The sequence below is a fragment of the Pan paniscus genome, chromosome 2 (assembly GCF_029289425.2).
Source record: "Pan paniscus chromosome 2, NHGRI_mPanPan1-v2.0_pri, whole genome shotgun sequence".
Taxonomy (NCBI): Eukaryota; Metazoa; Chordata; class Mammalia; order Primates; family Hominidae; genus Pan; species Pan paniscus.
Window position 1 is genome coordinate 182836918 of NC_085926.1, and position 13358 is coordinate 182850275.

The 13358-nt window shown below is 36.8% G+C and overlaps 1 protein-coding gene across 1 annotated transcript in view; it reads left to right on the forward strand.

The window, feature by feature from the left end:
• Positions 1-13358, forward strand: part of VPS8 (VPS8 subunit of CORVET complex) — a 262424-nt gene that overhangs the window by 170376 nt on the left and 78690 nt on the right. Inside the window, exons 40-42 of the mRNA XM_063602631.1 lie at positions 2039-2128; positions 4243-4285; positions 9216-9319. Coding sequence (XP_063458701.1) covers positions 2039-2128; positions 4243-4285; positions 9216-9319 — 237 coding nt within the window. The remainder of the gene's footprint in view (positions 1-2038; positions 2129-4242; positions 4286-9215; positions 9320-13358) is intronic.

The window sequence follows — 13358 nt, forward strand, 5'->3', positions numbered from 1 at the left end:
TTAGTGATTACTCATGACATTAAACATCTTTCCATATGTTTGATGACCATTGGAATTTTCTTTTCTCTGAATTATTTATTCATGTCATTTGCCCATTTTTTCTGTTGAGTTTCTGTGGTTCTCTTATTGAGTTCAAGAAGTTTTTTCTGATTTCCCAGTCTCTAATCCTTTGCTAATTTTATGTGTTGGAGGTACTTTCTTCCAATTTATTATGGCACATCATTTAACTTGGCTTTTAGTGACTTCTGTTTTAGTTTACCATTCTTTAAGGCTTAAGTGTGTGTGTGTGTGTGTGTGTGTGTGTGTGTGTGTGTGTGTGTGTGTGTGTGTGTGTCTGTCTTATTTCCTTTCCTATTTTAATGGAATAAAGGACATTCTCTTTTATATATAAATTTTATAGTTCAGCTTCTTACATTTAGGCTTTTAATTCATCTGGAGTTAATTTTTGCAAGCTGATCAAAAGAAGGATTTTTATCTTCCACATGATGGCCAATGGTCCATGTGGCATTTTATTATCCATTCCTCACTGGTTTTTAATGCCATACTGCCATATACTAAACTCCCAAATATACATGACTCTGTGGCTTCCATTCTCTTCCTTTGGTTGTCTTTCCCTATATCCATACCACATATTTTAATTAATACAGCTTTTCAATAGATTTATTATTTGGAAAAAGAATCCTCCCTCCTTATTCTTTTTCTTTAAAATGCTTTGGCTATTTTTAGTGTCCTACATCTCCTAGTATTCCACATGAATTTGGAGATCACATTCTCAAGTTTCTTTAAAAGATACAAACTCTCTGGAATTTTGATTTATGAATACATTGAATTTATAGACTAATTCAGAGAGAACTGACATCTCTATAGTGTTGATTCTTCTCTTTCAGGAAAATGTATGCCTTTTAAACTGCCTTTTCTGCTCTTTGGTGAGGTTTTATAGCTTTTATATAAGGTTCCTGCACATATTAAATTTGTTCATAGTTACTTTATAGTTTTTGTTAATATTGTACAAGGAGATTTTTCAAGATGACCTTTCTATATTGATTGCTGCTGCTGTTTTAAAATGTTACTAATTTTTGTACGTTGTTTTCTATGGAGCAACCAGGAAGAATTCTTTTAAAATTCAATTTCTAGATTTTTATGACAATAAGAAGAATGGCAGTTTTATTTTAATTCCAATCTTGTAGTTTTTTTCTTTCACTTATTGGATGTCTAGGATCTCTAAGGTATTGGCGAATAGAAGCAGTGACAGTATGACTTCTAACCTTGTTCCTGATTTAAAAGGGAACATATCTAATATTTTACATTAAATATGGTATTTATCATAGGATTTTGGTAGATAATTTTTATTAAGAAAATGTTATCCCCCGTTTGAGTAAGAGTGTTTTGTTTTTGTCATGATTCGGTGCTGTATTTTGCCAAATGCTTTTCCTGCATTTATTGAGACTATCATGTTTTTTTCCTTTGTTCTGTTAAACTGTTAATGTGTTATTTGTTCTAATAAACGTTTTTTCTAACCTGTTAATCTTTTCAAAAAAGCTACAATGGAGTTTGTGAAATCTCTCTTTGCTGTCATTTCTGTACTTTTTTCCTTTTTTCTCCCTAGCCTGATACTTCTTTTTTTACTAATTAGAGATTTTGTTTATTAATTTTTATTAATATTTCACAAGTTGATTTGTAACGTTTTAATTGTCATTTTCAATTTTTTAATAATTATACTTGATCAAGTTCTAGTTTGTATTGTTAGTATGTATGTATATAAGTTAGCTTTTCTCCAGTGTGTATACCTAATTCAGGTGTGTAACATTTTTTTAAAATAAATAAATGAAAAAAATGAGTGAATTTGGTCCAGTTAGAACTCCCAAATGATCTACTATATGACTAGAAAGTCAGTTATTTGCATATTGTACTGTAAAATATCATACTAATAAGGTATAAATTCATTATTTATCATATGAGTTTTTTCATCCTCAATGGGATCTTCCCACTCCGCAAACAAGATTGGTGAATAAAAATATTTATCTTTTTTATTTCCTAGATTACTCAGAAGTATCAACTTCATGAAGTCACCGCTTATCTATTGGAAAAGAAAGGAGATATTCATGGTGCCTTCCTAATAATGTTAGAGGTAACACTTTACTATGTTTCTTTCATCATATTTCTGTCTATTCCTCTATTCATTCATGAATCCATCTTAATTATGTTGCAAAGCAAGTTGCAGACCGTAATATATTTTAACCCTGAATATTTTTATCATGCATAGCATTAACTAGAGTTTAATATTTCTTTGTGGTACTTTTTTAAAAGGTAAAATGTACAACAGTAAAAAAAATGTCATAAATGTACTATTTGATGAGTTTTTGACAAGTATTTTTATATATATACCACAATCTGTTTGCCCATTCCTCCTTCAGGGGACACCTGGGCTGCTTTACCTTTTGGTTGTTGTGAACAATGCTGCTGTGAACATGGGTGTACAAACGCCTTTGAGTTCTTGCTTGTATTTCTTTGGGATATATACCCAGAAGTAGAACTGTTGGATCAAATAGCAATTCTATTTTTAATTTTTTGAGGAATTGCCCTACTGTTTTCCATAGCAGCTATGCCACTTTACATCGCTACCAGCAACACTCAGGGGTTCCAGTTTCTCCGCATTCTTGCTAACACTTTCTGTTTTCTTGATAGTAGCCATCCTGATGGGTGAAGTGACGTAGCAGTTTTGTTTTGTTGTGTTTTTTAATATTGTCGTGTGGCTAGGAATAGATTAGGGATATCATATTTATATTTTAAAATGTTCCATATTGGCTTCTCGTTTCTTCCTAGCCATATGATTCTAAAATAAGCCAGGAAGAATCATCCACAGAGGCTTTGTGTAGGCTCTTAATCTCTTTTAATCTGTAAATTACTCCTATACCTCTTTCTTTTTCTTGCAATTTATTTGTTGACAATACCATGAACCTAGTATTAAGGAATAAATAAGAGTATTTCTGACATTGATGAGAGGAGAAACAGGAGATCTCTGTGGGGAATGAGGCCATCATTCATAAAGGTTTAGGAATACAAAGCAAAGAAGTATGGATGACCAAGAGAGTGCCAGCAGCTTCACTAGGGCTCCGCTGTGTAATATATAGGCAGGTCAGGCGAGAAACAACGGCTAGGTCCAGATTTGGACAGATTTTGTTGGACATGCTAAAGAATTGTAGCTAGTCTTCTTGTCACACTGGATCAAATAAAGGTTTTTAAGCAAGAAACGGATTTGATGTTTGTTTCATAAAGACTACTCTGGTGACTGTTGGGGGATGGAAGGCAGGATACAGAGAAGAGGGAGGTAAAACAAAGCAGACAGTACTTGGGAGGCCATTGCAATGGTACAGGTATGAGTCTATGAGAGCTTGAACTGGGTGTGTCAGTGGCAATGGAGAGAAGAGGGATAGATGTGAGAAGTTATTGATCATTTGCATATGGTATGAGGTAACTGAGAGGAAGTAGTTGATGATTTTAGCTTATAAGCTTTTTACTCATAACCCAGTATATTACACCCCTTTTACTCACAACCCAGTATATTAGTCTCTTCTGTGTTGCTCTAGAGGAATACTTGAGGCTGGGTAATTTTTAAGGAAAAGAAGTTTATTTGGCTCACAGTTCTGCAGGCTGTGTTAGCATCTAGCATCTGCTTCTGGTGAGGACCTCAGGAAGCCAGGGTAAAGGAGAGCTGACGTGTCACATGGCATGAGAGGGAGCAAGAGTGGGGTTGGGGGAGGAGTGCCATGCTCTTTTAAACATCCAGCTCTCATGTCAACTGATAGAGGGAGACGTCACTCATTACCACAGAGGGGCGCACCAAGCCATTCGTGACAGATCCACTCCCATGACCCAGACACCTTTCACTGAGTCCCACCTTCCAATATTGGGAATCACATTTCAACATGAGATTTGGAGGAATCAAATATCCAAACTATATCACCCAATATGAATTGGATTCCCTTATCCAAAGTGACTGTGGTGGGATGACAGAAGCAGAGGTGGGCAAAATGAGTGCTACTTGATCTGTGGGTCCCTTTTCATACTGCTAGCTGTACTTTCTATAAACAGAAGAATTTACTTCTGACTGACAGTAAAGGACTGTTCTTAATAACCTTGTAGTTTTGAGGGGTTTACCTTTAAAATATGTTAATTCAAGTATTGGGTGGGTAGAACTATAAAGTGTTCCTTTTTAACTCCTATGTTCTTTTTATCTCCTAGAGACTACAAAGCAAACTTCAAGAGGTAACACATCAAGGTGAAAGTAAGTTCTTGAAAATAATTACAACATTTTTCATCCATGGACCCCATGTTTTAAAAGATGTTTAATAAATTGCATTTATTATGTAATAATTACACTTGCATATATGCATGATTACTGTTTATTCATTTTAACATGGATCCAAATTTTAGCTAATTTTCAAGAGTTCACAACAGGAAATCATAGAAACCATTGTGGCTTTGTGATGTTAATTTTTGGTGGAGTTAAATATACAGAAAATTAGGCACTGTTTGTTGGTTATCTTTTTTTTTTTTTTTTTTTTTTTTGAGACAGGCTTTCGCTCTGTTGCCCAGGATGGAGTGCAGTGGCACAATCTTGGCTCACTGCAACCTCCATCTTCCAGGCTTAAGCAGTCCTTCTGCCTCACCCTCCCAAGTAGCTGGGACTACAGGCGCATGCCATCACATTGGCTAATTTCTGTATTTTTTGTAGAGATGGGGTTTCACCTGTCACCCAGGCTGGTCTCGAACTCTTGGCTGAAGTGATCTGCACACCTCAGCCTCCAAAGGTAGTGAGATTGTAGACATAAGCCACCACGCTAGGCTGGTTATCTTTTTGTTTATACTTTTGCTATAACAAAAGTATGGTTTAGTTATGTTTAAATGAGGTATATAACTAACATCCTAAAAATTAATGTGCCAAACAACAGCAAATCAGAGCTTCTAATTAGTAGGACATTGAACATAGCCAGTGTTTCCAAACCGAATTTATACAGTTTTAACCCAAAGCAGTAAAAGTTGACAATTTAGTATCTTGAGTGGTTTTGTCCTCAGCAAATACAAAATTTTCATCATATTCCTTGATATTTCAAAAAAATTATTTTAATAAATTGTGGTGGCCAGGCGTGGTGGCTCACACCTGTAATCCCAGCACTTTAGGAGGCTGAGGCAGGCGGATCACCTGAGGTCAGGAGTTCAAGATCAGCCTGGCCAACATAGTGAACCCCGTCTCTACTAAAAATACAAAAATTAGTCGGGTGTGGTGGCACACACCTGTAGTCCCAGCTACTTGGGAGGCTGAGGCAGGACAATCGCTTGAACCTGGGAGGCAGAGGTTGCAATGAGTGGAGATTGCACCACTGCGGTCCAGCCTGGGTGTCGCAACAGAGCAAAACTCCATCTCAAAAAAAAAAAAAAAATTAAATTATGGGTAAAATATACCCTAACATAAAATTTACCATTTTAACTATTTTTGAGTATACAGTTCAGTAGCATTAAGTATATTCACATAATTATATAATCATTACCCCCATCCACCTCCAAATTTTTTAATCTCCCAAACTGAAAATCTGTACCTATAAAGCAACAGCTCCCCTATTCCCCTCTCCTCCCAGCCCCTGGCAAATACCGTCTTACTTTCTTTTTTCCACCATTCTTTTTCTGAATTTGATTACTCAAGTATCTCATATGAATGAAATTATATAGTGTTTGTCGTTTTGTGACTTGCTTATTTAACTTACCATAAGGTTCATAAATGTTGTAGCTTGTGTCAGAATTTTCTTCCTTTTTAAGGCTGAATAAATGCCATTGTATGTATAGACCACATTTCATTTATTCATTCATCCTTCAATGGACACTTGGGCCACTTCCACTTTTTGTCTATTGTGACTAATGCCTCTATGAGCATGAATGTACAGTGTCTCTTCAAGACCTGGCTCTCAATTCTTTTGGGTATATAACCACAAGTGGGATTGCTGGATCAAGCATTAATTCTGTTAATTTTTTGAGGAATGGCCATACTGTTTTCCCTAGTTGCTGCTTCATTTTACATTCCCATCAACAGTACACAAGGGTTCCAATTTCTCCACATCCTTTCCGACATTTATATTCTCTTTTTTTTAATAGTAGCTATCCATATGTGTGTGAGGTAGTATCTAATTATGGATTTGATTTGCATTTCTCTAATGACTAGTGATGATTTTCGTGAGTATTTTGGCTATTTATCTACCTTATTTGGAGAAATGTCTATTCAAGTCCTTTACCCATTTTTTTAATTGGGTTGTTTGTTTTCATATTCCTTGACATTTTTAAAACAGCCCTCCTGAAGATCAGGGAATCACTTGGTGGGTGATTTTTAGATTATCCTCTTTAGCACACATTTCTTAGAGACCCCTTGGTCCACACATTTCACTAACATACCGTTCCCTAATTCTCTGTAGATTACTTACCTATATTTTTGTATTAAGGTCCTAGATGATAGGGTCTATGTTGTTTTATGATCATCAGGTATTACAGTAAATCTTTTTGGAACGTCGGTGAACATTTGATTGACTTTGTTATATTGATAGTTCAACTGGACACTTAATTACCATTTTTGTACTATCAGTATGTGTTTAGTCAATTTGGTTATGTTTGTTACATTTTGTGGCAATTTTAAAAATTTAGTGTTATAAGAATAACTTTTTTTTTTTTCTGGGGGGACGGCGTCTCGCTCTGTTGCCCAGGCTGGAGTGCAGTGGCACAATCTTGGCTCACTGCAACCTCTGCCTCCCAGGTGCAAGCGATTCTCCTGCCTCAGCCTCCCGAGTAGCTGGGATTATAGGTGCGTGCCACCACACCCGGCTAATTTTTGTATTTTTAGTAGAGACGGAGTTTTGCCGTTTTGGTCAGACTGGTCTTGAACTCCTGACCTCATGATCTGCCTGCCTCGGCCTCCCAAAGTGCTGGGATTACAGGTATGAGCCACTGTACCCAGCCCCACCCCCTTTTTTTTTTTTTTTTTGAGATAGTCTTGCTCTGTTGCCCAGGCTGGAATGCAGTGGCGTGATCTCAGCTCATTACAACCTCCGCCTCCTGGGTTCAAGTGATCCTCCTGCCTCAGCTCCTTGGGTAGCTGGGACTATAGGCATGTGCCACCACTCCCAGCTAATCTTTGTATTTTTAGTTGAGATGGGGTTTCACCATGTTGGCCAGGCTGGTCTCGAACTCCTGACCTCAGGTGATCCACCCGCCTCGGCCTCCCAAAGTGTTGGGATTACCATCGTGAGCCACCACACCCAGCCAAAAATAACTTTTCAAGACAATACAGGAAAGACTGAGAAAAAAATTAAGAAGAGCATTCCCCCAAAATCACTATAATCATTTGCAGGTGATATGTTTGCAAAGGCCAGTGTTTTGAATTCCAGTGAAAATAAATTTTCCAGAAATAGTCTCATGCCTGCCATCTACTTTCTTACTTTTTTTTTTTTTTTTTTTGAGACTGAGTCTCACTCCGTTGCCCAGGCTGGAGTGCAGTGGCGCTGTCTCAGCTCACTGCAACCTCTGCCTCCCAGGTTCAAGTAATTCTTCCTGCCTCAGCCTCCCGAGTGGCTGGTGTTACAGGCACCAGCCACCACACCCAGCTAATTTTTGTATTTTTAGTAGAGTTGGGGTTCCACCATCTTGGCCAGGCTGGTCTCAAACTCCTGACCTCAGGGTGATCCACCCACTTCGGCCTCCCAAAGTGCTGGGATTACAGGCATGAGCCACCACGACGGGCCCCATCTACTTTCCTATTCAATTTTGATAGTGTGCTTAAGTATTTGGGAGGATTTGCTAATTGTGCTTTGTTCCTATGGGCTATACACAGACTACTAAAACACAGATTCCCCTACCCACTGCACAAAGAACGTTAGTCTCCTGAAGGAGACAGATAAGTAAATAAAACCTTGTAGTACCAGTAGAATGGTGTGTCATAAAAGGTACACTGAGAGTGACTAAGGTGTGTGGAAAATTACAGAACTATTTGTAACCCATAAACCAGTGAGTTTTGTGGAAAACCTTTGAAGAAAGACTTGAAGGATAAATAGGAGTTTGATAGAAGCAGGAGAAGAACCTTTTAGGCTGAGGAAAACATGAACATGGAAGTGCCTGACTAGTAATCAGCGAGTAAAAAAGAATAGGGCAACACCAGAGCACGGAGGGTGAGATGAGCCCAAGTCTTTGCTCTGTTTACTTAGTGTCAGATCCTTACTTACATTCTATTTTTCAGAATTAGGAGTCCTTGGTGGTTTTTATGGAAGGGACTGATCTGTTTGAACTTGTGCTTAAGAGAACCCTAGTGACAGTATAAAAGAGAATGAGGGAGGCAAGATTGGGATGCCAAAAGTTCAACTAAGAGACTATTGCAGTAGCATAGACGAGGTGATGAAAAGCTCCACCAGGGTAAAAGTTGTGGTCATATGCAAGCACAGAAGTAGAATCAACAAATATTCGCAAGTTATCTGAATGTGTGGGGTGAAGGAGAGGGAAGCACCAAAGATGAAGATTTATAAACTGGTTGACTTAAAGATTATGATTCCATTAACTTGGTTTGTAAATGGAGGAGGAGGAGCAGATTTGAAATGAGAAAAATAAGTTGGGTTTTGCGCATATAAAGTTGAAAGTGCTTGCAGGACATCCATGTGGAAATAAATGTCTTAGGTTCATTAGAAAATTCAACCTGTAGATTTTGAATGGAATAAAGATTGGAGATGTGTATTTGAAAGTTATGAACAAAGATATGAGAGTTGAAACAAGAATGGCTGAAATCATTGAGAAAATGAAGAGAGACCTAAAATAGCATCTTGCGGGAAATATCTACATTTAAGAAATAGGCAGAAGAAGAGATAGTATACCAAGAAAGGTGAATGATAGTCTCTCTAGTAACTAATCCTTAGACAGATGATTGGGGATTTTCCATATTTCCATAGCATATTGAAATGCTAAGTGTGATGTGCTTTATCTGTCCTATGAATGTAAAACATTTCTGTGGGAAACTCTTTATTTCACAGAATAATCTGTTTTTTAATCTATAAAACATTAGCATCAGGTTTTATTGTTATATACTAGAAAATGAAGGTGATGCAAAGAAAAAAAAGTTTAACTTTTCACAGAGGCTCTGAGATTATCAGCAACATATCCTTAAATGATGTTTACACTTTTTCTAAATCTAGATACCAAAGAGGATCCCTCATTGAAGGATGTTGAAGATACTATGGTGGAGACCATTGCTCTTTGCCAGAGAAATTCACATAATTTGAACCAGCAGCAACGTGAGGTAGGAGAATGACTGTTTAGGTATTTAAAAGCCTGTACTTGGCCAGACATGGTGGCCCACGTCTGTAATCCCAGCACTTTGGGAGGCCGAGACGGACAGATCACCTGAGGTCAGGAGTTTGAGACCAGCCTGACCAACATGGAGAAATCCCATCTTTACTAAAAATACAAAAAATTAGCTGGGCGTGGTGGCACATGCCTGTAATCCCAGCTACTCAGAAGGCTGAGGTAGGAGAATCCCTTGAACCCAGGAGGCGGAAGTTGCGTTGAGCTGAGATCGCACCATTGCACTCCAGCCCTGGGCAACAAGAGTGAAACTCCATCTCAAAAAAAAAAAAAAAAAGCCTGTACTTGTCTGAAACTAGGAATTAGTTCTGTTTCCACTGCCCTCTCAGCCACCCGGGTTTAATTCAAGTGGATTTTAATCACTTCTTAGTGTTCCCAGGAGTAGGAGACTCCCGAAGTTACTATAAAGAGTGTGTGGCTTCTTTGTTCTCACCAAAGGCTTTATATTCATGGTTTGGCTGTGCTGCAAAACTTAAGGTGCATGAATGCTAGATGTGCCTGTTCTCTTTGGACTGAGATTTTGTGTATGCCATGTAGTTGCACCAGAGATAGGTCATCATTTATCATCGTCTCTATTCCCTGTGGTGAAAGTAGGCATGAAGAACTGGAGGAAAGCCCTCAAGGGCTACAGAGAAAGCTGAAGAAAGGTTAAAGAAGCCTATGGTGTAGTAATTCTCAACCTTGGTTGCACACTAGAGTCACCTGGGGAGCTTTGAACAATTCCAGTACTCAGGCTGCACCCCAGATCAATTAAATTAAAGTCTCTGGGGATGAAACCCAGCCACCACCATGTTTTAAAGCTCCCTTCATGATTCCAATGTGCAGCCAAGGTTGGAACCACTGCTATCACAGATCCCAGATGGCACAAAAGAAGAAAACAAAACTGAAGGAGGTATCGTTGAGCAGCAGGTGCAAGGTGGGAGTTACAGCAGTGAAGCAGAAACTAAGGGGGCGAGATGTGATTTGATAGTTAAATTCTGCAATAGTTTTAAGAAGTAAAGTTGTATCATGATATGGCTTAACTCTTCGCCTGCCCTTCCAGGGCTCAGGCCTCTGACTTGACACTGGCCTCTTTCTAATGCCTGGGTTTTTGAAATGGGGAACAGGTTAATTATATATCTATATTTAGCCATACATGTTACAATGAAAACAATAAATCATGGCATATTTTCTGTTCTTCTGAGATGAGTAAATTTCTCCTTTAAGTTTTTGTCCAGAATTTTTGAAGGTCATAAATTATGAAAAGTCTTTAGAATGTAAATTGTGTATAACAAGCCTAGTTACATAAATGTGATTGCTTTTCTTTATTAAAAGAAACTGTCTGTGAAATGATACATACTCATCATTTTTAAAAATCATGAAATATAGAAAGTTATGCAGAAGAATGGGTTTTTTTAAATTAAAATATATTCATCCTGTCACTCAGAAATAACCATCATTATCATTTGGTGAACATAACTTTAGATATTTTTTGTCTGCCTAGGTTGATATAATTTTAGTAAAATTGCATTAAATAATGCTTGCTTTTAAAAATATAGTACTCAAAAAATATATGTATATTACTCAGCTTCCCATAGGAAACTTAAGTAAAACTAAAGAATGTTCTTAATTGATGTATAATAATTATACATATTCATGGGGTTAATGTGATATTTTGATACCTGCATACAGTGTGTAATGATCAAATCGGTTACTTAGGATATCTATCACCTCAAACATTTATCATTTCTTTTTGTTGGGAATATTTTGAGTCTTCTAGCGGTTTTGAAATATGCAATAAATTATTGTTTACTATAATCACCCTACTGTTTTGTTGAACATTAGAACTTATTAAAATTCTATCTAATTGTATGCTTGTACCCATTGACAAATCTCTCCTCATACCCCCACCCATCCTTACCAGTTTCTGGTAACCATTCTACTCTATTCCTCCATGAGGTCAACTTTTTTAGCTCCCCACATGTAATTCAGAACATGCGATATTTGTCTTTCTGTGCATGGCTTATTTCACATAACATTATGACCTCCCCTTCCATCCTTGTTGCTGCAAGTGTCAGGATTTCATCCTTTTTTATGGCCAAATACCATTCTATTGTATATATTTACTACATTTTCTTTATCCATGCATCTGTTGATTGACACTTAGGTTGATTCCATATTTTGGCTATTGTGAATAAGTGCTACAGTAAACAGGGGTGCAAGTGTCCCTTTGATATACTGATTACAATATATTTCCTTTAGATAAATACCCAGTAGTAGGATTGCTGAATTATATTGTAGTTCTGTTTTTAGTTTCTTCAGGAACCCCCATACTGTTTTCCAAAATGGCTATACTAATTTACATGCTCACCAACCATGTACAAGGCTTTCCTTTTCTCCACATCCTCAGCAAGACTCATCTCTGATCTTTTCTATCATAGCTGTTCTAAGAAGTGTGATGTAATATCTCATGATGACTTTGATTTACACTTTCTTGATGGTTACCGATGTTGGAAGATTTTTTTCATGAGCCTGTTGGCCATTTGTATGGCTGACATCTTCTTTTGAGAAATGTCTATTCATATGCTTTGCCCACTTTTTAATTGGATTATTTAGTTCTTTTTTGCTATTGAGTTCATTATATATTCTAAATATTAGTTGCTTGTCAGATGACTAGTTTGCAAATATTATCTCTCATTGTACATGTTGTCTCTTCACTCTTTGGATCATTTCCTTGCTGTGCAGAAGCTTTATAGTTTAACATAATGCTACTTGTCTATTTTTTTGTTTTCGTTACCTGTGATTTTGAAGTGTTAGGTGTAAAATTTTTGTCTAGACCAATGTCCTGAAGTATTTCCCCTATATTTTCTTCCAGTAGTTGTATGCATGTGGGCTTTACATTTAAGTCTTTAATCTATGCTGAGTTAGTTTTGTATATTGTGAGATATAAGAGTCTAGTTTCATTCTTTGCCATATGGATATCCAGTTTACCCAACACCATTTACTGAAGAGGGTGTCTTTTCCCTAATGTATATTATTGACTCCTTTGTGAAAAATCAGTCAGCTACAAATATGTGGATTTATTTCTGGGTTCTCTGTTCTATTTCATTGGTCTATGTGTCTGTTTTCATACCAGTACTCTGCTGTTTTGGTTATTACAGCTTTGTAATATATTTTGACATCAGGTAGTGTGATGCCTATAGATGTATCCTTTTTGTTCAGGATTGCTTTTGCTATTCAGGATTTTTTGTAGTTCCATATGAATTTTAAGATTGTGTTTTCTATTTCTGTGAAAAATGTTACTGGTATTTTGATAGGGATTGCATTGAATCTACACATTGCTTTGGGTAGTATTGTCATTTTAATATTCTTCTGATCCATGAGCATGGGATGTCTTTTTATTTGTGTATATTCAGTTTCTTTCATCAGAGTTTTGTAGTTTTCCATATAAAGGTCTTTCACCTCCTTGGTTAAATGTATTCCTAGGTATTTTGTTTTATTGTTTGTAGCTCTTGTAAATGAGATTGCTTTCTTGACTTCTTTTTCAGATAGTTTGTTATTGGTATGTAGAAATGCTACTGATTGTTGAATGTTGATTTTTGAATCCAGCAACTTCACTGAATTCGTTTATCAGTTCTAACAGTTTCTTGGTGGAGTCTTTAGGTTTTCATATCTATGAGATAATGTCATTTTCAAATAAGGACAGTTTGATTTCCTTTTTTCCAATTTGGATGCCTTTTATTTCTTCCTCTTGCCTTATTGCTCTAGCTAGGATTTCCAGTACTATGTTGAATAACAGTGGTAAAAGTGGGCATCATTGTCTTCTTCAAGTTCATAGAAAAAAGGCTTTCAGCTTTTTCCCTTTTGGTATGATGTTAGCTGTGGGTTTTGTTATATATGGCCTTTATTATGTTAAGGTGTGTTCTTTCTCTGCCTAATTTATTGAGATTTGTATCATGAAGGGATGTTGAATTTTGTCAAATGCTTTTTCTGAA